The sequence below is a fragment of the Psilocybe cubensis genome, chromosome 4 (genome assembly GCF_017499595.1).
Source record: "Psilocybe cubensis strain MGC-MH-2018 chromosome 4, whole genome shotgun sequence".
Classification (NCBI taxonomy): domain Eukaryota; kingdom Fungi; phylum Basidiomycota; class Agaricomycetes; order Agaricales; family Agrocybaceae; genus Psilocybe; species Psilocybe cubensis.
This window is the reverse complement of record NC_063002.1, coordinates 1,551,756-1,578,735: the sequence shown is the minus strand read 5'-3', so window position 1 is coordinate 1,578,735 and position 26,980 is coordinate 1,551,756. Positions and strand designations below refer to the sequence as shown.

The 26,980-nt window shown below is 46.0% G+C and overlaps 9 protein-coding genes across 9 annotated transcripts; 6 read left to right on the top strand and 3 right to left on the bottom strand.

Annotated features, from left to right (window-relative positions):
• Positions 1–702: 702 nt before the first annotated feature.
• On the top strand, positions 703–1,989 carry JR316_0004643 (uncharacterized protein; the record flags this gene model as incomplete). The annotated part of the gene is made up of 5 exons (XM_047890407.1): positions 703–738; positions 790–869; positions 921–998; positions 1,057–1,433; positions 1,490–1,989. The coding sequence occupies 5 exons, from the start codon at positions 703–705 to the stop codon at positions 1,987–1,989; spliced, it is 1,071 nt and encodes a 356-aa protein (XP_047750168.1).
• A 514-nt stretch (positions 1,990–2,503) lies between these two features.
• On the top strand, positions 2,504–4,674 carry JR316_0004642 (Ubiquitin carboxyl-terminal hydrolase 36; the record flags this gene model as incomplete). The annotated part of the gene is made up of 6 exons (XM_047890406.1): positions 2,504–2,707; positions 2,760–3,006; positions 3,063–3,176; positions 3,229–3,331; positions 3,381–3,605; positions 3,660–4,674. 6 exons carry the CDS (start codon positions 2,504–2,506, stop codon positions 4,672–4,674), a joined length of 1,908 nt encoding a protein of 635 aa, XP_047750167.1.
• Positions 4,675–7,054: 2,380 nt separating this feature from the next.
• JR316_0004641 (uncharacterized protein) lies at positions 7,055–7,944 on the top strand (the record flags this gene model as incomplete). Its single annotated transcript, XM_047890405.1, has 2 exons — positions 7,055–7,081; positions 7,159–7,944. 2 exons carry the CDS (start codon positions 7,055–7,057, stop codon positions 7,942–7,944), a joined length of 813 nt encoding a protein of 270 aa, XP_047750166.1.
• A 2,336-nt stretch (positions 7,945–10,280) lies between these two features.
• Positions 10,281–12,130, top strand: JR316_0004640 (uncharacterized protein; the record flags this gene model as incomplete). The annotated part of the gene is made up of 5 exons (XM_047890404.1): positions 10,281–10,626; positions 10,680–10,777; positions 10,831–11,860; positions 11,920–12,014; positions 12,080–12,130. The coding sequence occupies 5 exons, from the start codon at positions 10,281–10,283 to the stop codon at positions 12,128–12,130; spliced, it is 1,620 nt and encodes a 539-aa protein (XP_047750165.1).
• Positions 12,131–13,768: 1,638 nt separating this feature from the next.
• JR316_0004639 (uncharacterized protein) lies at positions 13,769–15,783 on the bottom strand (the record flags this gene model as incomplete). The annotated part of the gene is made up of 8 exons (XM_047890403.1): positions 13,769–14,410; positions 14,464–14,574; positions 14,632–14,715; positions 14,768–14,870; positions 14,963–15,046; positions 15,097–15,145; positions 15,440–15,524; positions 15,571–15,783. 8 exons carry the CDS (start codon positions 15,781–15,783, stop codon positions 13,769–13,771), a joined length of 1,371 nt encoding a protein of 456 aa, XP_047750164.1.
• A 1,098-nt stretch (positions 15,784–16,881) lies between these two features.
• On the bottom strand, positions 16,882–18,483 carry JR316_0004638 (Short-chain dehydrogenase/reductase family 16C member 6; the record flags this gene model as incomplete). Its single annotated transcript, XM_047890402.1, has 10 exons — positions 16,882–16,980; positions 17,036–17,291; positions 17,341–17,410; positions 17,462–17,507; positions 17,557–17,647; positions 17,696–17,781; positions 17,837–17,913; positions 17,966–18,163; positions 18,220–18,330; positions 18,387–18,483. 10 exons carry the CDS (start codon positions 18,481–18,483, stop codon positions 16,882–16,884), a joined length of 1,131 nt encoding a protein of 376 aa, XP_047750163.1.
• Positions 18,484–19,289: 806 nt separating this feature from the next.
• JR316_0004637 (uncharacterized protein) lies at positions 19,290–23,141 on the top strand (the record flags this gene model as incomplete). Its single annotated transcript, XM_047890401.1, has 7 exons — positions 19,290–19,391; positions 19,449–19,481; positions 19,537–19,590; positions 19,647–19,886; positions 19,938–20,213; positions 20,264–21,782; positions 21,841–23,141. The coding sequence occupies 7 exons, from the start codon at positions 19,290–19,292 to the stop codon at positions 23,139–23,141; spliced, it is 3,525 nt and encodes a 1,174-aa protein (XP_047750162.1).
• A 682-nt stretch (positions 23,142–23,823) lies between these two features.
• JR316_0004636 (Prefoldin subunit 2) lies at positions 23,824–25,399 on the bottom strand (the record flags this gene model as incomplete). Its single annotated transcript, XM_047890400.1, has 6 exons — positions 23,824–24,005; positions 24,058–24,340; positions 24,875–24,964; positions 25,015–25,147; positions 25,199–25,289; positions 25,345–25,399. The coding sequence occupies 6 exons, from the start codon at positions 25,397–25,399 to the stop codon at positions 23,824–23,826; spliced, it is 834 nt and encodes a 277-aa protein (XP_047750161.1).
• Positions 25,400–25,558: 159 nt separating this feature from the next.
• On the top strand, positions 25,559–26,569 carry JR316_0004635 (NADH-ubiquinone oxidoreductase 23 kDa subunit, mitochondrial; the record flags this gene model as incomplete). Its single annotated transcript, XM_047890399.1, has 6 exons — positions 25,559–25,868; positions 25,919–26,056; positions 26,112–26,204; positions 26,256–26,327; positions 26,384–26,494; positions 26,550–26,569. The coding sequence occupies 6 exons, from the start codon at positions 25,559–25,561 to the stop codon at positions 26,567–26,569; spliced, it is 744 nt and encodes a 247-aa protein (XP_047750160.1).
• Between the last annotated feature and the right edge of the window lie 411 nt (positions 26,570–26,980).

The following is a 26,980-nucleotide window of genomic DNA, read 5'->3' as shown; positions in this document are numbered from 1 at the left end:
GCCCAAATGTTCTTATAATGGTATTGAAAGTCTTCGACATCATCTTTTATCTTCGCACAGACTATTCTCTTCCATAGTACATGATTTGTCTAAAATTCCCCCCCCCCCCCCCCCCCCTCATATCCCTCCTCATCGCCCTTTGCCCCATTTTATCAGCTTAGCCAGGTGTAGCACTCTTTGAAGCATTCGGCAAATTTATTTTTATAGACCGACCATTTCCAAAAACTACGAAACAAGATCGGAATAAGCACGTTTAGGCACATTTAGGCTTCGTCTTTGTCAGGGAATTTTTCTCCGTATCAGGTGAGACGTATCGCCTTTTGTTTATCCAACGATCTAATCTTCTTTGTCGCGTGCCCGAATTAGGGTTTTGACAAGCTCCTTTGTCGATCCATACCGTGCCCCTAAATTCTATGCGTTTTACAGAAATTCTAATTTGCGAAATAACTGCATACTCCTTCAACGAAGACAATAACACGATCATCAAACACACCTTTGTGGACTGAATGACTTTGTTTCGGTTCCGGGAAATCTGGGCAAACTCAAAGAGCAATAAATATGTAGTAAGAATTCTGAACCTGTCTCCTTTACTCACCCAATTCCTTTCCCAACGTCCCACTTTTCAACTTATTTTCCGTAGCGTTGCCGGACAGCGTCTTTTATCTATTATAATAACACTTCTCCAAATAACACGACCTCACCATGCCAAAAGTTGAGAAGAAGACCGACAACCGCCAGGTAAGTTGGCTATGGTCTCACGTTTGCAGCCTCTATTAACCTTAGAATTAGTGGATATGCTCTGAATGCCCCAAGTCTTTTGGTAGGAAAGGAGACCTTACTCGACACGAACTTTTACATCTAGGAGTAAAGTGAATCGCTTGCAGACTACCATTAACATTCGTGTTCTAACTTACCTTCAGGCCTCACGTTTGTACAACACCAGGGTGTGGGAAGGCTTTTTCTCAGTACTCTGGTCTCAAAACGCACCAGAATGTCCAGTCAGTAAACTCTTCGATACTTCACGCCTATGCCAGATATCTGACCGTTCTTTTGCAGTACTAAGGCCAAACCGTATGTCTGCCAACTAGATTCGTGTAATGCCTCCTTTGGAGACCCATCATCCTGTGCTCGCCATCGCAAAGAAACCCATCGTCGAGTCAGCGGTTATTTTTGCCCCGTTCCACGGTGCAATTCCAGAATAAAGCGTCGCTCTGCTTTTACTTCGCACATCAAAAGGCATGGAATCGATCCGGCGACTCTCGATATCGACAGTTATGCACCACCGCTGCTGCCGGTTGCTGTCCCAGTTCCTCGAAGCGGAAGATCTTCCCGCGACCAAACAATTGTCCCACATGTTGATACCAAAGCCAATGTCAAGGTTCCAGAAAGGCCAAAGTTTAACGAGGCTGAAAGAGACCTCTACCACTCTCTTCGTAAGTCATTCACGTACATCTGACTTTTTTTTACTTCTCTGACAAGGTGATTTTAGGCACAAATACTACTACCAACCTGGATGATGTTGGGCTGTACGGCAGTCCATACAGTAGACAATTTGAGGCATACCATGGACCCTATCCGTCCAGTTTACACCCTTCCGTCACCTCGACCTATTCTCACCTTACCTCTCCGAATAGCGCGTTCGAATACAACGTCGACACAGGGCGCAGGTTGGAAGACCTTTACATCGTGGACTCTACTATGCGGCGAAGTGCTTCTAATGTCAACATTCACCGCACACCACCGTCTTCCCCTTCTCGGCACATTTTCACTTCAGCGCTTACCCCCGAGACATCCTCCGGAAGGGATCTCCAAACTGTCAACATTACGCACGGATCTTTAACATTCGACCATTTCTCATTCCCAGCCTCTAGCAGTGTCTTTGAGCCTGCTCATAAGCCATACGGCAATGTTACTCATGATGGCAAGCTTACTGACATGAGTCCCTATTACAACATTCCATCGTCTGAGACGTCATGGACCTTTGTTTGATTATTATTATCTTCTTCCCTTTTCGTGGATTTATTATAATTCGTTCTTTTCTTCATCTTTGCGCTCTTTCCCCCCTTTTTTTGACGTCTCCGTTTATATTGGCATTTAGTGCACTCTCGATGTATACCACCAACTCACTCATTTGTATTGATACAACATTACTTTTGTTCACTCGTTTACAGTTGCGATTATGCCTACATTATATACTTAATAATATAGTTATAGCCACCAATAATACGGTTTTAATACGGAAGCGAACTTCAAGAGTGATGAAACCTGTTTTGTTTGGGACCGTGGTGAAGCAACAAACAAAGGTTTGTTGATCAAAAAATATCTTGACGGACTTGCTACAGCGAACAACGTCTTATTTGCCTCGAAGCGCCGAGACTCAACAGTTCCCACTACCTACAACAGCATATCTCTCTGTTTTTTCTTTCTTCGCGTTATACGTGTTACGGTTCCTCTTATTTACCACTACTCGCACCTGTCCAGGGACCGTGCCACTCGAAGAATGATGCTCGTGTCGACGCTTCCACCCCCGATATTTTCAACGCAACATGGCCAGGATGATTATCGACCTTCAAAAGACATGGATGCCTTCAATAACCTCCTCCCCCCACCCATAGAGTTTGTTGAAGGCTCTTCGTCGGGCACTCTGGCTGTTGCAGAGGGTAAGTATGAGCCCATAAATGCCAGTCCTAAACCAGCCAAAGCAGAGGTGCGTCTCGTTTTCATACTAGTAGTGCTGAAATCACTCATATTGCATTTAGCCTGCTGATATTTCCAAGAAAATCCCTTCAACTCCTGCAAAAGCCACTCCAGCGCCACCGCGCTCAACAGGCGTCAAAACCACATCTATGTATCCTGCTGCGATAGATACATCATGGCCAATGTCCTGCAGCTTAGGATCCGGTCTGTACAACAGCGGGAATACCTGCTTTCTCAACAGTGCTCTCCAATGCCTTTTACACACGCCCCCACTCCTGAGGCTCTTGATATTGCATAAGAAGGAGGATTGTATGTGTAATTAAGGCTCGTTTCGACACTAGGATTTCCTTAACGTATGTTTCTAGGTCGGCTCAGTTCTTCGTTCTGTATGGCATGCTCTCTACGCTTGGTTGCCACCAAAGCACATGTAGGCAATCGAAGCGCATTCAGCCCCTTCCCTATCACCAATAACCTACAGCGTGAGTAGTATCGCAGCCGCCCTCTGATGACGACTCTTAGGCGCATACACAGATATTGCGAAACACCTGCGCAAGGGGAGACAAGAAGACTCTCACGAGTTCCTGCGATACGCTATTGATGCTCTTCAAAGATCCTGTCTTGCGGGTCTGCCTCCGTAAGTTCCTTTTACCCTCCAACCTTGCAAACTTACTCAACAATTACAGGAAAATCGATCCCAAGCTGGCAGAAACAACATGGGTTCACAAAATTTTTGGCGGCCGGTTGCGCTCAAGAGTAACATGCCGGTCCTGTGGTTACAATAGCGACACATTTGACCGTATTCTTGATTTGAGTCTGGACATTTTCCGGTGCGATTCACTGAAGGACGCCTTGCGCAAATTTATTGCTATTGATTACCTGAAGGGCTCTGATAAATATAAATGCGAGAAGTAAGCGATATATCCACGCAGTTTTTTTTTTTGACAACAATTCATTTTCATCAGGTGTCAGAAGCATGTCAACGCCGAGAAAAATTTCACGATTCATGAGGCTCCCCTAGTTCTCACCGTCCATCTCAAACGATTTTCACCTCTCGGGAAGAAAATCAGCCACCCTCTTTCGTATGATCAGGAACTTTCACTGCAACCGTACATGAGCGACGGTCAATTCGGTCCTACATATTCTCTTTATGGCGTAATTTGCCATGCTGGCGGTGGTCCCAATTCTGGTCATTATTACGCTTTCGTTAAAAGTAGAGAGGGGCGATGGGCAGAAATGAACGATGAAAGTGTTTCATCAACAAGTCTTCCAACAGATAAAAGAAATGCATATATGCTTTTCTACATCCAAAACCGAGGTCAAGGACTCGAAGCCGCGGTCAAGGCGCCCTTGGCAAACAAGATGCTATCGTCGTCGGCTTCTATGAAAAATGGTCTCACCAATGGCGTGAAGAAAGTAGAAAGAACAAGTAGTTCCGATGAAGACCAAGGCGTTAAAATCTCAGCACCATTCATTGGCCCCTTGTTACCTTCTGCCGAAATTTCTGTAAATGTGGCCAACTTGACCCCAAACCCACCTACCGACCCTCAGGCCGCGAATCTAAAATCCAGGATTCAGGCTGCAGCCAAAGCTAAGGCTAGTTCAGCTTTAGAAAGCCTTGGCAATTATGATTCTGAAGAATCTGATAATGACAAGGAATCATCAGCGTCTTGGAAAACCCAGGATAAGATGGATGTCGATGTCAAGGGCAAAGAAAATGATAGCGGTCAAGGAAGTACCAACCCAGATTTGTCGGCAATGCCTCCAACTGTCGAATCTGCCAAGGCCATTCCTGCATCCAAATTTTACAGCAACACACCATCTAATGCCAAAAAGCGCAAAATGAGTGACTCCACGTCAGAAAATTTTAGAGTGCCGAGTTCGCCTCTACAGGCGCGGACTAAAGGATACCATTCGAAGTCAGTAAACCCGTTTAGTCATGCTTACAACGCGAAACGAAGAAGACGGTCGGGTATTTAGCTATAAGTATAGTTTTGTAGGTAGTGTATATATGCCCACTGTATTTGGCAGGCGCGTGCTGCAAAAGTGCTATAATTTATGTCAGCGTTGTATGGAATACAGTGTTATGAGATAAATGATTAGGAATACACGGGCAAAGCAGGGGAAACCGGCTATAGTTTCGACTTGACCTTGTTAGTCGCCACTTTTGCTTCATGCTCGTTTCCTTCTTCCCAACATACGACTGTGACAGTGACATCGTCGCGATACCTCCTGGAATGTGGTGCCGGAATGCTCAAGAGTTTACGAAGAGCATCTTCGTCACCGCCTCCAAAGGCATTTCTAATAAGATGAGCGCTGAGGTTATCGTCTTTGAACGCCCAAGAACCTTCTTTGGCGCTGTTCTTTTTTGTTTTGCCTTCAACACCTGCAGAACCGAAAACTGTGGGGACGAGATTAGGTAGCTCTGACTTAGAGACAACACCCCTAAGGCCAGATAAGTGGCCTGCAACAAGGCTAACGACTTCGTCGTTGCTAGAAGATGACTAGGTTGAGACAGGTGAACGACTGGCGTCTGATTGCATACCTTAGTTGGTCCCATAAGCCATCGGTTGCCAGAACCAAGAAACGGGTGGACTTCTGGGTCGGGTCCGAATTGGAGCTCGAAGACAGGGACATCTTCCGGTGGGTAACCACTGGGCGCGCGGTCACATAGGGAGGGGTCTTGAACAGCGAGGGGGGATTTCGCATGGGTTGGTCGTTTCCGACCATGAACACTTGGTTCAATCTGTCGGACGTACGAACACGATCAGACTGATAATTTCGTCCATGATTTACAAAGACCTACGTTTCTTGGACGGGTCGTGGCCACTTGTATCGAGCGTCCCCGAACGCACGGCTGGGTTCCAAACCTCCAAGAATGCGACCATCACGAACCACAAAGTCTTCTTCGTCCTTTGGATGTTCTGACCTTACTCTGGTAGATAACATCAGCGTGCGATGTAATAAACACAAAAGTTTACGGGTATAACTAACCGAGCCAATTCAGATGGATTACGTCCTGTCTGATCTTCGCTGAGAACTTCTATTCGCCATTGCCCTTTACCATCCTGAGTAGGCTCCCAGACGCCTGCTACTGCTCTAGAATCCCCTACGCAAGCCACATATAAGTCGCGGTGGACAGTATCAAACACTGCCATCAAAGCACAGCTGCCTGAGGTACAAAAATCAGCAATCAAACTTTTGAGAGGAACACCAGCATACCTGAGATAGCAGGAAGCATCGCTGTCAATGCAAGTGGGTGTTGACTTAAATCTGGTAACTGCTTATTCTTCCAGCCCTCTTGATCTATGTTATTGGCGAGGATGCGGAGAGGTGTTTGCAAGAGTTCGTTATCCAGTTTAGTGAAGGCTTGTTCTATAGCTTGAGAAACACGAAGAGGATTGGCGTCTAAAGGAGCAGCGACAGAGGGAAAAGATGGGGATAACCAAAGAAGAGATCTAACCCTGTCAAGGAGGCCTGCTTGCGGTGCAGATTTGGGGTTTTTTATCAACTCGGCGAGCTCAAGCGCGACACCTTTAATAAGAACGCGTGAAAGTAGACGAGAGGTTTCAAAACCGCCATGGCCGTCCATTACAGCGAAAAAGAGGTAGTCACCAGGAGCCGATGGATCGGAGACGTCGCGCTCTATAAGTTGACTGGCAGACGCGTCTTCGATAGGATCATTAGAAGCAAGGCTAGCTGTTGTCCATTTCCATGTGAGGCCATTAGGCCGCACGTGGGTCTCTGAGCTTTCGTTTTCCCGAATACGCGCCTCCAGCTCCTTCATAGGCAACAAAGTAAACGTTCGTGTAGCCATTTCTGACTTTCCGCTTGGGCCTCTGACTCTAATCCAAGCGTCAAAAGTTTGTGGTGCACTGCTCTGTGACTTGTAATACAAGTAGGCTGGGGTTCCAATGACCGCTGTGGCTGCAATTGGTTTCCATGCCCGACGGAGCATGCTCAAAGATACGATGGTTTGTACGGGTCAAGCAGGATATGGTGAGCCTGTTAACACTGACCGTCCAGGAGGATTTAAGGAATAGAATGGCAACTCTGGGGTAGCGCCGGGACCGTATTGGAGAGATTAGCACGTGATAGTGTAATGTTTAGTCATGCTTGGCTGTATAGAGGGCACATATCTCTCTTTGTTACAAACGACCATTACAGGTTGCAAATTGCATCCATTGTCTACGACGGGGACCCATATATTGTACTCAAAGCAAAAAGGCTTAGATACCGCGCCGTCTTCAAGACTTCAACTCAACTTGTGTGACCGTCAAGCAGTCTTCAAGTGGCAGATCTGACTCATTCTTAAGGTTCTAAAAGAACTCATAGACGGACAACATTCAGAGCTAAGACAATGAATTTGGAAAGAACATCCGACAATGTAAGTCAGAAGCACGTATATACTTAATGCACCTGCAAAAATTCCATTAAAATGTGTTCCTAATTGTCTGTGTCAAGTCCTCTGCCCACAGTAGCGGCCAACCATCTAATGCGTCGGAGCAACCATCCATTGCCCATCTGCAGAGTCTAGGCATTTCCGTCAAGGACTTTGCCTTCGATTCCACGCTGCCTGCAGTGCGCCCGTACCGTAGACAGCCCACCCAGATCCAGCCGAGTATACGACGTCCTCTTGTGCGGCAATCGACTGAACCCGATGAGGGTCTTGGCTCCCAACCCCTCAGTCAAGCGACTCAGCATTTGGAAAGGCGGATAACAGAGCCTGCCCCCTTACCAGCTCCTCCCGCGCGTATGCCTGCGTACGAAGATCTGAATGTACAAACGACTGCCCTCGAAGGCGGACGCGTAGTGCAAAGCGACAATGGAAACGTCTTAAACACGCCGAACAACCACTCATTCTCCTTGAATGTCTCTCAAGCGCGCGCAATTTTCTCCTCTTCTCCCCTCACACCTGTACCATCTTCGCCATTTCCCCCCATACTTCAAGCCAATACTTCCTGCTCAAGTGTCGTATTTGATTCGCGGTCTCCTGCTATCCCACGGGTTTTACAGCCCAGGTATTCCTTTCGAAAGCGACCTACCCCAACCAACATTGCTACTTCAAAACCTTCCAAGCGTGCAAGGATTAATACTTCATCGGAATCGAGCAACAATTCGCGCACCCAAGTTGGACTTGCCACTAACAATAAGAAATCATTAACCAGGCACGATTCCAGTCCTCGCAAACGCGTCACTTCTAAGCGCTCCAGCGGCAACTCGGAAAAAGGCAAAAGAAAACGTGCATAATCCAATCGTATCATGTCGGTGCACACTTGTATGCTCTGGGTCATCACAGACCACATCTATCTGCATTCTCTCCCTCAACTATCTATAGGCTTCCTGGACAATTTCCCCCAAAGCTCATATGTACAATAATGTTGGACCAATTATGTCCACCAGCACTTTTCAACGCATGCCAATCATATTGTATCTAGCCGTCTACTCAGCATCCTCGCTTTGGTTTTTCCAATGGACTTTTATTCACATTTCGCTATCCGATGCTGTTCATTACTAGCCACAACCATTCTCCATAGTGTATCATACTCAACACTGTATACAGTTATATTTCTGATTTTTGTACTTCATGTAACACATGTATACATTATGTTTGCGTTCTCTTCCTAGAAAGTTTACGAAAATCAGCGTGGGTCGTATTTGGTTAGTATAATGTCGTTCCAGACTCTTGGAGCCTCTAGAAAGGCAATCCAACTACTAGTACACAGCACTCCAGACACGGGGTTTAGAACTGATGCTATGAGCGTGTGGAGAATATTTATATGCCTGTCATTGCTGAATTATCTGATTCCTCTTTCCTTTTCTTAGTAGTAGGGTTTCAGTGGAGGCGCTAAATGGGCGCCTAATGATCTTTCAGGATCAGGTTTGGATTTGTGGGTTTCGCCTTGGAGATTGATTGACAACTTGCCTACAACTGCTTTGAGCATTGTGTGCATTTTATAGCACAATTGAAGGTATCAATTGGAAGTTATATATAGTCGTGAGGATGCTCGATCGTATTAAGAAGTACCTGCATGCCTAAAATAGCCGTCAATTTCAACCCGCTCTCATGGGTGTCTGCCACAGGAAGCATAGAATTCATCTTATTTCACGGCAGCATGACATCCAAATGTCCAAAGGCTACTTCAATCTCCATCCGTTAATCGCAATCCTGTTTCTAACTATTGCTGAGGTCTTCACAAGTGGGTCACAGTTGGATGGGTCATGGTCTCGGTGTTCGATTGCACTAAGCCGATGGAAGGTAAGCTAAAGCCCTCCGATGAAGAACTCCCCAAAGAGTCCTACTAGTAAGGCCAAAGAATTTTCTTTTATCATTATGATGGCATACCTGATTCCTGTCTGAGGCAAGAAAACCAAAACTTGATTGCACCTAGCTATACCGACATACCACTTTCCGAACGCGACACCCTGTCAGTGTTGCTCCGCGTGGTCTCTATTCCGTTTCGCATGACACTCTCACCACATTGTGGTCCAGCAGAAAGGTTTTACTCAGGGACGCCCAGGTCTCTAGTCTTTGAGGTTCAAGGCTTCTCGTAGACTCACAAGTTAGTATTTGAGATTAGTAATAACCTCAAACAAGATTATGAAGCTCCGACAAGCTTGTAGAAAGTAACTACACGAAGCCCATTGCCCCGAGTACGTTGTTTCCGCTTACTCGAAAAGGCTGAATATACTGCGCTTACTTCTACGCATCATCCGTTGTTTCTTTCAGTGCCGACCAAGTTTACAAGTACATTCAAAGATAAGTTGACTGTGGTCAGAGACCAAACTTGGTCCAGGCCCGTTTAGATGAAGAACAAACGACTTGCCCAACCTCGAGGCCAGACTGGGTGGATCAAATTTCACTCATATTTTGCCAACATATATAAAGATACCAGATACTAAGTGAAGTAAGTACTAGATAGTCCAGACCACCGGGAGAGCGCTTCCAGTTCCAAGGTGCGGACAAACCGATTGATAAAAAATTCCAACATGAAATTAAAAGTGTCTTTATCGCAGTCCATCAGCCTTCTTTTTCAAAAAGATAGAAATCGCTCCAATCGATACTGCCAGTTGAATACGCCTGCGAAGTCTTGACAAGTCCTTGGTCTATTATTGGCATTTGGAATTCCGAATACCATGCATTAATGGGGAATGTTATTTTCGTTTATAGACTTTCCCAACCTGTTTGGACCCCTCTGAAGCAAGCATATTTACGACTCTCTGGATGGGACTTTGATGAACATGACCGACCTGGGAGCCAGAACATTTAAAAGACTGATCGATCTTGAACTTGAAGCTCTGGGCACATTCTGAACCTACTACTCGACAAACTGTCAGCTGATAATAATTGTCTTTGGGTATATCTAATGGCGTGAATTGGTATTAATACTTAGAGTGAGGTTTTGTTCATAATAGTCTATCTCAAGGTCAGAATCGGTCAGATAGCCGCTGATAGATGGTCCATGGAGACTCGGACCGTGGCGCACAGGGGTCTTATTGCCAAAAGCGGATAAGATGACTCGCAGTACGAGTTTTTATCTGGCCATGGGTGACCATGTTTCCTCCTCCCCTTCACCCATCATCCAATGCAGGTCACCATATCCCTGCTCCCTGTTTCCCTCTCTCTCGTCCATATCCCCAGGTCTCGTCTAGACTCTCTTTCTCATCCCGTTCTCAGGCAGCTTCTCCATCCAAACCCGGCTTTTCTCAACATTACATGCAATGAAATAGAGCTCAGTGTCTTCGCCGAGCACCATATGCTACACGACTTTGATCCAATAGCTCGCAAGGATCGCCAAAGGCAGCGTTCCAGGTCCGGATCAAATTCTAGTCGAAAGGGTGCCCCTCAGACTACCCCTGCCTATGAGCCTGTCGAGATCTCGTATGAGAAATGGAGTGTTCTGCAGATTGACTCACACAGTGACCGCATGGGTACGTGCTGCTCTTGTTGGGTCAGTTTTGGGACGTTCATTTTGCTCTATCAGACAATTCGGGTACTCGCGTCTATGATCTCTCTGCCCCACTTGCCGCTGCCGGGATCTCCATCTTATACCAATCCTCATACATGAGTGACTTCATATTCGTATGTCATTCACCACAATCAAAAATATAGTCTGCGCTCATAATTTTGAATAGGTTAAGGAATCGCGTCTTCAAGAAGCGATGGAACTTTTTGCATCCGCAGGGTTCCACCTCTATGCCTCCGACTGCAACCCATCTCTGTCGCCGTCTGTCTCACCAAGCAGCGATGAATACTCCATTGCAGCCTCCCTCCCTCCTGCAAGCCGCAGTGCGGGTACCGTTTTAACTCGCAACATAAGTGATGTGGATGTTTCACGTCCTCTTGCAAGTCAGGAAAAATCCTCCGCAGATACAGGCCCACAATCATCCAGGAATAAGTCTCATTCACCATCCTCAGGTGAGGTCAAAATTCTACGACCTAATTTGGCGTGTGTTGGACTCTCCGAGGAATTTGGTGTTGATCATTGGGGACTGAAACTCATTAAATTGGTTGCATTTCCGGATCTCATTCCCCCCTCGCCTCGCAAATCGTTGTCCTCAAGATCCGAAAGCGCCACTGCTTTTTCTATCAGCTCTCCCCCTCTGGATCTTAATATTGCGTCATTGTTTCTTAGCGGTCTACAATCCGACTCTTCATCCTCGTCTTCAAGTGACGACGATGGCTACTTTTCTCACTCCCCACAAAATATCTCAGCAACTACCCTGACAGTCAACGCCTCCCGCTCACATTCTGATTTGCGTTCATCGACTTATAGTCCGTCCGTATATCACTCCCCCTCCAAGCATCATATGTCACATATCAGTTCACTTTCACAAAGTACTCCAAAGGCTCATTTGCCACCTCTTCATACACAGTCCACCCTCCATGCCCCAGCCAAACGATCAGAACATGTTGTTCCATTCTTTAGTTTTACTCGAACACCCGAAGGGTCTTCACTGACTGCCGATGTCAACGTTTTAGCTAAGCTCTTTCCCCCGCATGAACGACATATGGTTATCTGTAGTGGTGAACTAGATGCAGCAGACCTTCGAATGGAAGAAGGGGCGGACTCGTCGGATGAGGATGATGAAGTTGACGATGCATCACCGAGAAGCAGCAACTCACTCAAATGCCTTCAAATCGACTTGCGGCGCTTTGGTCTTGGTATGCATTTTCTTTATCTGTCCAAAATTGGGATCTTACTTGCCTTGATTTGCCGGTAGACAAACATGGCCTTGTCAACCGTTTTTCAAGGGTGCTAGAGGAGAGTGGCATCAACCACATGTATAGCTCCACGTTCAAAACGGCCAATTTACTGGTGCGCATCCTTGTATCCATTTTCACTGTCATGTGCTAAATCTGAATTCTTCTTTCGCAATCCAGGTCGATAAAAGAGATGCACTATGTGCACAAAGTCTGTTGAGATCATGCTAAGCTGAAAACACGCCTACCCCATCTGCCTTGCATGCTTCCTTTCTGGGTTATTTTTACGGTCACGTAAATGATTCTCTACTCCCAATCTCCGCCCACATCCTTCCACCATAGCCGAAAAAACGACACTACGATCCTTACTTGCTGCTGGATATGCCATTCCTCGGTTTCCTACTCACAGACACAACCTTCGCATCACATCGTCAGCCCACCTAACTTTAATGCGGCCAAGACCAGTTGATCGATGATCCCTTATTTCACTACGATTCATCGAGCATGAAGTACTATATAGGAAAAGAAGACCCTAGCTTCTTTTCCTGGTGGAACGCCCCTGGGCACCAAACCGTATTATTCTACCTTACTGATGGTTCCGAGGCGACACTTGTTCCCTCGGTCGCCCTCCAACCGCGATACCCCGACCGTGCCTCCTGCTCCAATCTATGCAAGTAGAGCAATTCTTCCATGGTCAATGTTGTTTAATGTATCCTTGTTTCTCTTGCGATATGTGTTGTGTTTGAATGCTTATGTGTCCACCAGCTATCCAATTCTTTCGTTGCGTCGAAAATTTGTGTGATTTACACCTTATCCTTTCCATCTATGTTGTATTCAATTCCCTCTTTAAACCATTTTCGATGCCTCGTGCTCTATCTGCAATTTAGCACATCATCTAAATTATTCCCTTCCCTTGGCCTGTTGTTGTACATCCCTCTTCTCCTCACCCGAGTCTGATCTCACGTTCATTCCATTTCCTTTTACCGCCTCCTCTAACTGATACTCTCCTTGGATATAATGTACATCACACATCTTTTTATCCTACATTAAACTTTTTTTATCACTCCCGATCCCTGTCTATTTGTCGAGATCAGACTTCCTAGACATAACACACAATTCATTGCTAACTTCATGCGTCGAGGACGCAATCACAATGTTTACGTTGGCATTATTAAAGTGCGCATTGCCTGTGGCATCGATGTCCGTCTCTTCGGAAGGTTTTTGGAGGTCAGTTGAATGGTGCATGATTTCACATTTCCACTCAAGGCTCGTATGGAGAACTATCGTTGAAAAGCAATCAAGAATTCCAATGCAATAGATAGAAAGTGAGTGCTTGCCTAGAGAATTTGAATCAATCCTCTTTCAGATTGTACAGTAATTTCGTTAATGATTAATCTAACCCAGCATAACCTCTATATTTGCAGGCATTTGTGTGAATTTCCAGAGTTTAGTGGCATCTAATACTTACACAAATCCCTCATTAACCACTGTAAGAAATAAGCAATGGCATTACAGCGCGATTTCACAGGAGGGTGTATAAACTGTATGAACACCGGCGAAGCTACCCTAAATAGTCTAGGAGAGGCTGGACCTAGTGGGGGAACGTGGGGGCATTTGAGGAGCAAGAACAGATCAATGAAAGTACAAACACTTAAGTAAAAAAAAAATAATCCAATGGCATTGGCCGTATAACAAATGTATACAAGTACAGGTGGGGTAAAACATACAGAATCATGTGTATAATACTATAAAAAGTAAATTATAGGGTACTAGGATTAGCATATTGAGTAAATGGGCTATATGATAACAACATTATATGAAGCGAATGCAAAGATGGGCACAGCAGCAAAAGACCAGAGGAGAAGTCCATTATGTAGATAGATCTGTTCCTGTTTGTTCAGTTAATCCAGTACGATTGGCGATTGAGATGTACCACTCGTCATATTCAGGTGGCCCTTCATCTTCATCTTCATCATCATCATCTGCAATATAAAATTTGCCCGATGATGTATGTGATGGGGTATACAAAGAATTTGGATCATCCTCTGCAGTATTGATAGCGATGTCGTTGTGGAGCCCAGATATATATGCTGAATAGCTTTCATAGCGACATTTAACAAGATCTTCATCAATTGCCTCGGAGAAGAAGCCACTACCAACCCTCTGCAATTCTGTTGGAGTGCCAGGGCCTGAAGTATTAGAACAGAAGGAGGAGCCATCTTCGGAGACACCAAATTCATCATGATCGGGGGAAGCGAGAATGCTCGAATAACTGTCGGTTTCATCGCCAGGAGTGTTGATGTAAGCCAATGGAACACCTTTGGTTTTAGTAGATATAACAACCAGAGCATTGCCATATGCACAATCTTGGACGCCTGTTGAATTTCCCCATAACGTCCATGGGTCGTTGGGCTCTGTACCATGTATCACGATGTGGGGAGCAGAACATGGGAATGTTGAATGTATGACCGTGACGTTGACCGGTCTAGGTCCAAGATGATGAAATATTGGCTAGTCAAGTCATGTCAGGTAATCGTTCAAGTTAGAGAATGTACGAAACTAACGTCTGCCGGGTCATTCCATTGCCAGCTGAACCGTCTGTCAACGGAAGCAAGAAACTGGGGGTCGTCGTACCGTGATCGCCATTCTGTAGCTATTGAGCTTGCCTTGATGGCCTGTATAAACCAGGTACATTTAGACACAAACTTCATCCACGAGAAGGTAATTCATACCTCAAGCCTCAGTAAGAGACGATGTGTAACATCCATAGCTGCTTTCGTCATTGGGTGATTCCTTTCGTCGTTCGTATGGTTAACCTAAGAAAAAACAAAGTGAGATATTGTCATTGGTGTCCGTTCGTCTACGCACATATTCTTGGAATGCAGACGGGGAAAAGACCTTTTGTGGGACCATTGTCTTCGGGTCGACTCTCGACTTTCGAATGTTGTCGATGTATTCGCAGATATACGTCCTACAAAAAGTAGACGCTTGTTGACTGGCCACCATTGCCTACATGATACGTCAATTCTCAATGTATTTTTATGAAAAAAAAGTCCGACGTACAACATAACGACGTAGAAGCCGATGAGTCGCCAAAGATGCTGCGCGAGTCCTTGCAGAACAATTTTCGGCCATGGCGCGTTGAATCTGTGGAAGGATTGATTAGCCATTTATGCAGCACAGATTAAGTTGCATACATTCCGGCAAAACCTAGGATAATTAAATGCACCAAAGACAGTGCAGGGTCTATTTGTAAATTTGGGATAAGAATATACAATCGACTTCCACTCTTCATAAGTTGCGGTACGACAGGTTGTCAAGTATAAGGGCGGAACACTAAGTGAAGCGATATTTTGAGGATTGATGCGATTGTTGTATGCAGAATTTTCCCATGTGTCTGGGGGTGGTGTGATGACGATGTGAGGGTAAGAGGTAGGACGGAATGAGTCCAAGACAATGGTATGGGGCGTTCGTCTGAAATGCTCAAGGACAGACTATATGTAGGTAAATGATTAGCAAAACATCATAATGTTTTCATACAGTTACTTGCATGCCGGGCATTATCTTCGAGTATGTCGACCGATTGTTCCGTGTGGTCGATGATGGTAGGAGGTATATTGCAGAGCTGTAAACAGTTAAAGGAGGTATCCGACGACAAAACAGCTACTTACTATGTGACGAACAATGGATGACTCCTCCAGTCTCTGTTTCAGCTTCCTATCTTTGTCCTCGACTTCGTCTTCAAATGTCACAGATCTTGACCATGTGTCAGCGACTGGCCGTTCACTTGAGATCTGGTAGGCTGTTGTAGATATTTGCATACGTAGACTTTCCTTCTGGGTAGAAAGTCTGTATCTGTGAGCGATTAGGGCACTGGGAGACATGCGTTCATGGCCATCCTGAAAGTATGCGGAGAATCAGCGAAAGTCCGTCCGAGTAGTATGTCTGGTGAGTCGCACCTCAGTTACTTCCGGAAAGCCATCTTCACTCTCGAAGGAACCTTCTCTGACGAGCACATGCGCATTGTGATCTATATGATGAGACGCTGGGGGGGATGAGTGAGGTTCTTGAAGAACTTCGGTGTCGCCGATTACTGTTGACGCACACGTGATGGGCGGGCGGCGCGTCATTAATACTTGTCTGCAACGCGTCTTTGTCGACACTCGCGCCGTCTGAGAGACTAGGAATGGTCTTTAAGAATCGCTGAGGGAATTGGAAACTAAAACGCAAAGTGGAACTGGGTGAATGTGCGCTGGTCCTTATAAGCGGCGCTTGAGCAACGGTAGCGCTGGTGAAGTTGGTCCTGAGCGCCGTCAAGCGACCGTTGCGGTGTTCCAGGTATCGCAGGATTGGACCAATCAGTAACCTTGTGGTAAAGGTGAACGGATTGGAAAATGAGAACGTCCTTATGTACAAGTTGTGTGTAGAGAAGAATTAACGGGTTGTGTGCCACCCCGCAAGAGTCAGTCTATGCTTTTGCTATATTTGTATCCCCGCCGTCAACTTTCCCATACAGCCTACCTTGGTACTTATAGTTACATATATTGGTGGCGTTGCGGTTACCTCAAATGCCGTTTGAGGCCATGTTTGGAATGAAACCAAACTGTTCTTCGACTTAATGGGCCAAAAACCATTGTCCACTCTTGTTAATGGCCTACTTTAAACATACACCTCGACGCCTATCATGAATGAAGGCCACAGTGTGTTTAGTTACGGCCGCGGCCCCCCCGCATATGACCGAAGCGAAGCGACTAACTTGGAAACTAACTAAAGACTGTCACTGCCATAGCTTTATGACAATTTCTGACGCCAACTGCACCATGGCGAATACCCATTGGTTTGGAGTGAAGTTCGAGGATGACATGAGGTAGACAAGAATAAAGATCGGATCATGACATTAGGACAACAACAACATTCAACCATATCATGTGGTTATACAACAGGTGAAACCCAGACTACGATGTAGGTGGGTAGAACACAAATCACGCCTTTGTCTTAATTTCTGCGGGAATAGGGCCTTCGTCTTCCCGTCGGCCGGAAATTTTGACGAAGTTTTCCATGGCATAATCTGCACCGGATATCTAACCGTGCCATCAGTTCCAAGAGTGTCAGTCGGCACGGAAGAAATGCTCTCACCCATTGAAAGGCATCCCGAAGAAAGCTAGGAAGATGCGAAACGTAGGGAACAAAGTTGACGTAAAAAGGCAGAAAGATGATTTGGGAATGTTGGTCATCCAATGCAGCTATTACTTTCTTCACCAATGTCACTGGGTGGATTGAAGGTGCTAAAAAGCTGAACCCAAGATATGTTGGCAAAGAAACCGTTTTGAACATGGGCGTCAAAACATGTCCTGGACAAACTAGCGTTGTCCGAATCTCTGGGCATTTATATCTACAAGATATCTCAGATTGTATTTCATAGGAGTTGGAGGAAAGCGCACCGGTTATCTAATTCGTACCGCAAGGATTCATGTAATGATTTTACAGCAGCTTTGGATGCACAGTAGTCCGCTAAAGCAAGTTGAGAAAACATAGAACATATACATGACATACTCAACTTACACATTTGCGCTGCACCAACGAGGCCCATGGCAGAAGACATGGTGATCTGACAAGTTCGGTTCATCAGCTAGCAGAGGCTATTTGGGTGCATGAACACTTGCAATATGTCCAGATTTGCGCTTCAGTAAACCAGGTAGGAAAGCTTTGAGGATCCAAAAGTGGGAGAGTGTGTTGGTACCGAAAGTCCTGATAAACATGTTAATGACTCTTATGTACTGAACCCAAGCCACTGACTGTTGAATATCCTCAGGGCTGAGGTCGACAATTGATTTTCCTTGGACAACACCGGCATTATTGACCAGGATTGTGGGCTCTCCGATCTGCAGAGGTGACTGAACTTAGCCTGTGATAGCTCTCGAAGCTGATCAACCATACCTCTTCAATTATTTTCTTAGAAACAGCCTCAACTTCTTCCCATCGAGATACGTCGCATTTGTAGTATGCGATATTGTCTATCGTAATTTCGGTCAGGCAACTGAAGTCCAGAAAAACCACGACGCATACAATTTTCCGTTACAATGGGGTTGATATCGAGTACGACGACGGTGACATTCCGCACAGCCAATGTATTGGCGAGTAATTCCCCAATCCCGGATGCACCGCCAGTAACAACGACAATCTGGTCGCTCCATTCGAGTCTCTTGGGACGAAGGATGAAACTGCCCTGGTTACGGTATAGTCGCGAATACCATTTTATGAACCCTAGAATAGACATCAGCTACAGGTACCGTTTTCAATACAAGTAAATGTGTACTTACAGAATAAAGAAATGGCGAGGTAGTAAACAACACCTCCGACAACAATTCCGTCAGAGACTTTCGCCCCCTGAAATACATAAAAGACAGGCATTAAAGCTACAAAGAATGGGCCTATGGATAAATTTTCATTAGTTTTTCGTGTCTGAGCTGCAAGGTAATTTTCGTACTGAACGCAGTGTTTGCCAGCACCTGGATAATGAGGTCGAGATCCAGGTTGTCGAAGATGGGAGTGCCGTCATCACCACCGCGATGATTGGATTCCATGGTATTTAGACTTTAAAATTGAAAATTGAAAGGCGCAGCCTTTCTAGATATGAAGAGAAAACGAATGGAGTGGTATGTAACAAAAGGGAAATGCAAATATCAAGCCAGCCAGTCATTGTCATGATCTAGGCTGTCAAAAGTACCGTGGGTCTGAGCGGGCACCAAAAGCGGAAACACAGCAGCCCCTATGTGATGGATGCTATGACCCTGCAGCTGGGTTCAACGTTCAACGCCCAACATTCACGCTTGATTCTACGCCGTCATCCTCTCGTCGCTATCACTCCTAGAAAGGCCAGACAAAAACAGACCTTTATCTACAGCCTCACATTCTGTGCTAAGAATACTAATTGAAAAAACTTGTCCAACTCACTGGCCTCTCACGTTAGGATTCAATTGAAGTGAATCGCCAGACACCTTCAGCTCTGATCTCTCACTGGCAGTATATTCTCCTGTAATATACTTCTTATCTTTGCTCACTTGATGGGAATCGGGAAATTTGATACCTTTACAATCGATGTCATTATGACCTACGTTCCTAGTAGAGTTCATGTGAATCGGTATGATTGAATCGCAACATACTGCAACCTGAAGGACTACTTGTGCTTTTGATTCCTACCTATGGCTTTGTTAGTATTCTTGTGCATAATGATCTCAGACCTGTACACCACTTGTTGACCTTGTAGGTGCCGTGGACTATGTCACGTTGTACTTGCCAAAGGTCAAAAGCATCTCGCTTCTAAACCAAACAATATCCACTCTCATTGACCCATTACCCCGCCCTCGACCCAAATTTTGGGTCTTCCCCAATGGGAAACATTAACGAGCTTCAAGAACGCGAAGACAAGTCTATCGAAGACCCCAATACAAGTAATTCAGACCAGGATTCAAGCATTTCATCTGACTCATCGGTGGGCTCTATAATTTGTCTGAATCTTACAAGAGACCTGACTCGCTTGACACCTTAGAACCAGAGTTTGACTTTAGTTTGCGATCGTCAAGTAAATTTTCACTTTCTCTGCCTACGGCGACTTCTTAAGGTGTTTCATCTTACAGACCATGCTACCCTACGGTGACGCCGCTGAGATAACAGCGCCGCCTTTATTACAAGTGCGTCAGTTTCTATGGCCTCGAGTGGGATATCCCTATACTGACAGAAATTATAGCAAACCAATAACGCCACTATAGAAATTGCTAGTACTATCATAGAAGCCGTGGAAGATACTGAGATTTCCATCGACAACACCGCTGACGATTCCTTCCCTCTTTCGGAATCAGCAATCCCAGCTTCTTTCGAGATCTTAGAAGACTTGAGCCCAGTTCCCAGTGATATTTCAGATACTTTCCTTACTCCGGACATCTCCAACTCAGATTTTGGGGACGGCGGGAGAACTTCGCAGTTAAACGTGCGCATATATTTGTGATTCTTTTACTCAGACAAGTGAATATTCCTTTAGTTGTCATCCCTGGACCCCGTCGACCCCCAAGTGGGCAAAACAAATGGATTGCAAATTCGGGCACAATCCAACGCACAGACTTCAAAAACCGAGCTAACTTCACCGAACTCGACCAAGATAGCTCATCATGACTCTGTTTCAGAGGAAATTGATTCAATAGCATCTCTTTTGCGAAATCTCGACCTTGATGAAGAGAGCTCAGAAAATATCCTCATGGAAAACCATCAAACATCTCCTCCATTTGACGACGCCACTGCTTCTGAGCTCAAGGAATATGTAGCCACTTTCAGCGTCTTTTTATATTTTCTTACTGATCCCGGTATCAGGCAGAATCGTATGAATTGAAAAATAATTATACGCAAGACCTGGCGACTCCAGAAAAATTTCTATTTGCTATGTTAACTGGTGATTCAGGGCAAGCCGAGTCTAGTGCAAAATACGACTCGTCCGGGCTACCAGCAGAATCATCCACGGAGTTGTCATCGGCGCTTGTTCGACCTTTATGCCAGTCTGAGGCTACCCCAAACCCAGCCATCTGTTCAAAATTAGATTCGCCAGAAGAACGCGATGCGATTCCATTCACGGTTCCCAGTGAACCTTTCGAAGATGACAGCACTTCAACGTCTAAGAAGTCTCCACTGGATATGAATTCTGAGTCTGAAGTCCAGCAATTTCAGATAATCACTGCAAACTATGAGTCAACCAAGGATACTATCTCTGAGACCATCAACACATCGGACGATGTCTTTAAAGATCCAGCGAATTCTCTACCCGACAAAATATCTTCAAACACGCCAGGAGATTCATGTACTACGTTCGAGTCTGCCGCCACTCAGAGCGAGTCCATAGACGCACAGGAAAACCGGAGTGGCTTGTCAGTGTCTTCGGAGAACTTTTTTTTGGCGACTGGCACTGAATCAATCAGGACGATTCCCCTGGACAAATCTCATAGAACATTGGTCCCGGAAAGCAATATCACTTCGGCCCCAGTAGGACTCGAGCTCTTCACTGCATCAACAAATTCCATTAATACCTGTGCCATGGCTGACGATATATTGGAGGCACGAGTGGAACACACAAGTGCTAGTGATATCACGTCATCCGCTCGAACTACTCACATGGCCACGTCTATTCCTATTGAAGTTCCTTCTCCTCCAAGACACACCGCAGAGAAACCTAACTGGGCTTTAGCACCGGAAACCTCCCCTAAGCACGAGGCTGAATCCAATAAAAAACGGCGTAAACGTGCGCCTCGTCGTGGAAGGAACATTAAACCTGAATCTGGGTCTCAGAAGCCCATGCCACAGTCTTCTAAAAAGAATTTGCTTGGTGCACAGAAGATGCCGCCAAAAACCGAACGAGAACATCTAAAAGACTCTGAGTTACCCGGTAGTTTTGTTTCCACAAACGGAGGTACAAGTCGCAAGAAAAAGTCCCCTTCGCGAGCCCCAGATTCGGCTGTGGTTCCTTATGATAACACCCCCAAGGGCGACGAAGCCGCCCAACATCCACTGTCATGTTTAGACACCCATGTGGAGAGCATATCCGGACAGAGTTTCTCCCTTATGAACTCTCGACCAACAGTGGGACCAGATAACAGTCTGAGAACCGACACCTTTACATCGTCAGGGCCTAAGCACAAACCAAACGTTGTTTCTCTATCTCAAGTACCTTCCAAGAACATCACGGGGCGTCTGAAGGAACCAAGCGCAAATCAAAGCATGATCAAAGATGAAACTAGGAGGTACATCCCTTCACGATCCTTCAAACGTGAACTTGTGGGAGGTAAAAAGGAGTGCAACCCGCATGAGCCTGTTAAGAAACCTGGACCTAAATCCACTAACAGTAAGTTCATGATATTACTTATGAACTATATCTGTTATTTACCAGCTTTACGCGGTAGACCAACGACCCTCCATCTCTCGGTCTTCTGAGGAAGAAAGTAACAGGATTGGCTTATTCCAATCTTCGATCAATGGACTCACTCGGCAGTCAACTCATCCTCTCGACAAACATTTGCCTGCTGGGATAAAAGAAGGCCTTCCAGTCCCCACTGGAAATTCGCAAAGCGAGGCCGAACCTTCGAAAACTACCCTTCGACCTGTACAAACAAACGCCAATAGTATTACTGAAACCACTATAAAAACGCATGACGAATGGCGTTTTGGTGAATTTCCAAATTCTAGTCAGTTTTCAACTGTGTTACCAGCAGAGCCCTTTTCTCAGATCACAGCGAAAGAAGTATATACCAGTGTTGGGCAACCGTTACTGTTAGGTGGGACTGAAGCTGGCAGGTCAAAACATTCAATAGCAAGGCTCACGTCCGAGTCATCTAAAGGCGAAGAGAAAATGGCGGTTAGATTTCTACCTGTTGGGTCCAATAACGCCTTCAGGGCTGCCACAAAATCGCAGCACGGACCCTCAAACGAACCTTTAGCAGGCAATGACGGAGCTCCGACTGTGAGAGTCAATTTACCTCAGAGACGATCTGGTTCGCTTCCGGAATCGGGCAGGATACCCGTAGAAGGACAACACGGCTACAGACGTTCGTTCCAGTCAAATATTCCGGTGGCAACGAAAAGAAATGCATCGAAAGACCATGCAGCAACTCCAGCACCAGGACCACTTTTGCTTCAGCAGGCTTTATATGGCTCAGACTTGGGGCAGGGTGATCGCTCCGTCTGTCCCGATATTATGACCGCTCCATCACCGTCTCAAAACACATTTCATACGAGCGGCATGACCCACACCAGTCTTCCAACTGCTCAGTTATACTCACGGCGAGCGACAATTGATACGATTGGCTACGCAAGTAATGCGGATACACTCTTTCAAAATCGGTTGACCAACTCAGAGCAGCGCATTAACAGGACAGGTCCTATTCCTCGAAGCCATGCGTATGGGACGAATGTGGGGAGACAGGGAATGATGTACGTTTTCCCAACAGGCCCCAGTGAGAACCAAGGTTCAATGCACCGCCATCAACACAATGCAGCATATCGCACACAGCATCGGCAACATCAATTCGGAAACCCACAGCCGCCTGATAATGCGACAGCCTTGGGCCAACCTCAGACTGCGAGATTCCCGACTGACTTTATTTATCGTACTCCTCAAGGTGTTCCGTTTCACAGGGAGTTGTCTGGTTCTTACCTCCAACTCCCAGATTATGCAAACCATTCAAACCAGGGAAATCTGCGGTAGAAAAACTGCACAGAATTGTTGACCCAGGGCGATACATAGAGTCGTACTCACCGTTGTTAGCGATACCCCATAATTCAGTGCGATCGATTCCTGTTTACATTGTGTTTTTCCAAGGAGACGACCCAGGGCGATACATAGAGTCGTACTCACCGTCGTTAGCGATACCCCATAATTCAGTGCGATCGATTCAATATTGTGTTTTTCCAAAGAGACCTTGTTCTAAATGACTAGTTGCGTTTCAATCGCAAGCCAAAAGGGCTTGACTGCGGTTTTGGAGAGCTTGCTCGGTCCGAAGATTGTAAGGAATATGAATGGGAGCATTGGTTTGATCTAATACAATACAGAGGGTATATGAGCTTGCAAAACAAAAATGATTATGCAGGTAGCCTCTGGCGCTGGATGGCCTCAATAAATGGAATGATGAGGCGAGAGTGTTTATGGCTCGAAGTTCCGGACGACGAGCCCCGTATGTTGAGAAAAAAGAAGGGTCCTGTGCTTGTGTCCAGCAAGACCACCAAGCAAGTTTGCGAAGGCGACGATTAAACAACGATGTCGCAGAGAATGAGCAAAAGTCTGAGAAAAGATGAACCGTGTCCTTTGATAGTTACACTTGAACATTGTTACTAGCATAGTTCTATTGTTAGCATTGAAAGTTTGATCAATGTGGGGGAGTCAGTGGTGCTCACGATGCGCTTCCAATAACATTTCCGACCGGGTTATACAAGCAAACATAGAGCGACGCGCTCCCAAGAGATGGATCGAAGATGCCTCTGCACTGATTTACAGCGCAGCCTACTTCTGTCGTGGATTTCCACACAACTTGAGTGAAGTGCAGGTATGTGGGGTTGGCAGGGTCGTATTGATCTGTAGTTGCCTGAATAAGCAAAAAGGGCCTGAAAGTTGGCTTGACACAGACCTTTATCGGCCACAAATGACGCGACTGCAGCTGATATGGGGAATACGCCAGTCCCAGCTGCAATATTTTCGCCATAGGGCTGTTCGCTAAGCACCCCGTTTGTGTGTTCGAATCGACACTGATCGACCCACGACTCGGCCTTTTGAGCGAGATCTAACGACCACTTGAGTGCAGTTGCATTGTGTTCGGCTCGTACAATATTGTGCGCATCTAAAAAAGCGTCTATCTGACGGAGAGTGTTTCGACTGGCGATGGAATGAGTAGGAGGAAGGTGGTGGCCTCTCTTGAATATTGCTTGTACGTAAAGGTCAGGAACAAAAGAGAGGATGACGGCAAAGCCACAAAGAATTGATACAGAGAACATAACGAAAAGATTGAAAACGCAAAAGAGTGGCAGCGGCGAGCTTTGCAAGCCTCAGAGGAGCGAAGACAGTGAATGGGAGACAAAGAACAGTTACACTTGAACATATTTGCACGGTAAAAGTCCCTCCGCCGAGGCGTTGCTAAGGCCGTGCGGCCCGCGTCTAGAGCGACACAATCTGTTGTTCTGCGTGTCTGTAGTTCAATAAAATCACACACAGGCTAATATCCTGTGTTCCGTCCCGTTATTTCAGTGCTCAATTGATCGCCAACTTGATTGTGGTGCTGCTCAAAGGGCGCGACACTAACGCCAACCTTGATTAGATCTGAACTCTACACGTGACAAATTGTAGGTACTTGGGGAAAAAGATAGTTCATGAAAGATCAGGAGAGGCGAGCGGAGAATAAGCCTCCAGATAGCAATAAAATCTATACTCGACGGGGTTTATTTCTGCACTGGTCGGATATTGTATTCGCGTTTGAATTCTTCGAGATCCTTTTCTTTCGACTTGTACTGCTCTGCTAGATTCGCCATAACTTTGTGAATCTGGAAACAGTATTAGAATTGAGATGTGGATGGTTGGCCAGGTATCGTACCCCATCCCGATTAGTTTTAAGTGCAGGGCTAACATCCTTGACTGTTCTTTCAACGAGAACACCGCCAATGAGGCGGAAACATTTCCGGTCAGGATCCTCCGCGAGAGCCTCGTCTAATGTTGTTAGAACAAGACTGAACCAGGTTGGTGAGCCACAGAAGGTTGTTGGAGCCAAGGCATCGTACCTGTGCTCGTCTGCTTCTGATTCCAGTTCTCCGATTTTCCGAGCCAATGCCTGGAGCTCATTTTGTAGGCGGACGTAAGTCTGCTGTATCTCTGGCTGATCCAAGTCAGCATGTAAACTGAATCCGAGAGCTAGATAGGGATATACCCTGATCTGACAAGGCAGGCGCCTTAGCTTTTGACTTTGCGGATGAAGCAGACATGGTGGTAGGGTCGGAAGGCGGTTAGAGTTTCAAGTGATGTGATTGGCCAGGATCATCTGTGACATCGTGACCCACGCCCTTCCGTTGGTCAGTAACTTGGGTCTCAGAAAACCACTTCGCTCCGCCATTGTTGGCATCGTCCACGCCCCTATTGACTCCATGTTCTCGAGGACACGCTTGCTGGTTGGCCTCCAGCCCAGACTAGTTCTCAATGCGCGGCCTAATGCTGCAAGCGCCGCACTGGTTGCTCGTCGCTTAATATCGAACACTAGTTGCTCTCATGCTGAACACGACAAGCACCGTCACCAGCACGAGCTCTCCAGTGGGATAGATGCACGTACAAGCCACTCGTCCCATATTCTTCCTGCGGAACGAGATGCTTATGGGAACGATGTCAATCCTTACCGTGATGGGCCCAGTGCGCTTGACAAGGCCGTCCACCTGTTCTTCTTCACTGAGATCATTCGAGGTACTTTCCCGGTCATGTTGACTGCGCACCCATCTTATACTGCTACATAGGAATGTGGATTGTGTTAGAAAACTTTTTCCGCCCACCCTATACCATCATGTATCCATTTGAGAAAGGTCCTCTATCTCCTCGCTTCCGTGGAGAGCACGCCTTGCGTCGATATCCTAGTGGCGAAGAGCGGTGCATCGGTCAGCCTCTTCGTCACTCAACATCTGAACGACATCTGACGTTTCCTGAATCTAGCTTGCAAACTTTGTGAGGCCATTTGCCCTGCACAGGCTATAACCATCGAGAGCGAAGCCCGTATGGATGGGTCGAGGAAGACTACTAAATATGGTGTGTGGCATACGACGTCCTTCCATCTCATTGTCTAATTAGCTCCCTCAGACATTGACATGACAAAATGTATCTACTGTGGTTTCTGCCAGGAAGCGTGTCCAGTGGACGCCATCGTCGAAAGTGCGTATCTACGTTCATTTGGAGTACCGGAACGAGTTGAATGACTGTGTCAACAGCACAAAATCAAGAGTTTTCTGTTGAGACTCGTGAAGAGCTTCTGTACAACAAGGAGAAACTTTTGGCCAATGGTGATAGAGCAGAAGCTGAGATTGCCGCCAACTTGCACTGTAAGTGCATATGCCCCTCGACCTCGTGTAGTAGCTCATATCCATCTTTCAATAGCCGACCACGTTTATCGATGATAGGATGCAGTCGTGTCCCATGAAAGAATAGACTGGCTTCGAGTGGATAAACCCAAGTTAGATAGCTTTAAAGAGGGAAGCAAGCAGCATCCACCTGCAAGCCTTTTACATTCACACACGATTTTTTGTTATCAAACAATTTTATTCAATGATACTTATTGCTATCGTCTTTTTCCAGCAGTCTTGGCCCATAGCAGAAATTAATTGTCAAGTCATCAACTGCGATTAAAGCTTGCGACTGAGCGCCGAGTTAAAAGTCATATTTTTTGGACCGGAGACCGCGCCGGTCTCTATTTGAACATGCTTGCCACAGGGGGTGCAAGAATCACAGTGAAGATGGATCCATCCTTCTTTATCTATAACCTCGTTATCAGCAGACCCAGCTAATGACATCGCTCAGGATTACTATTT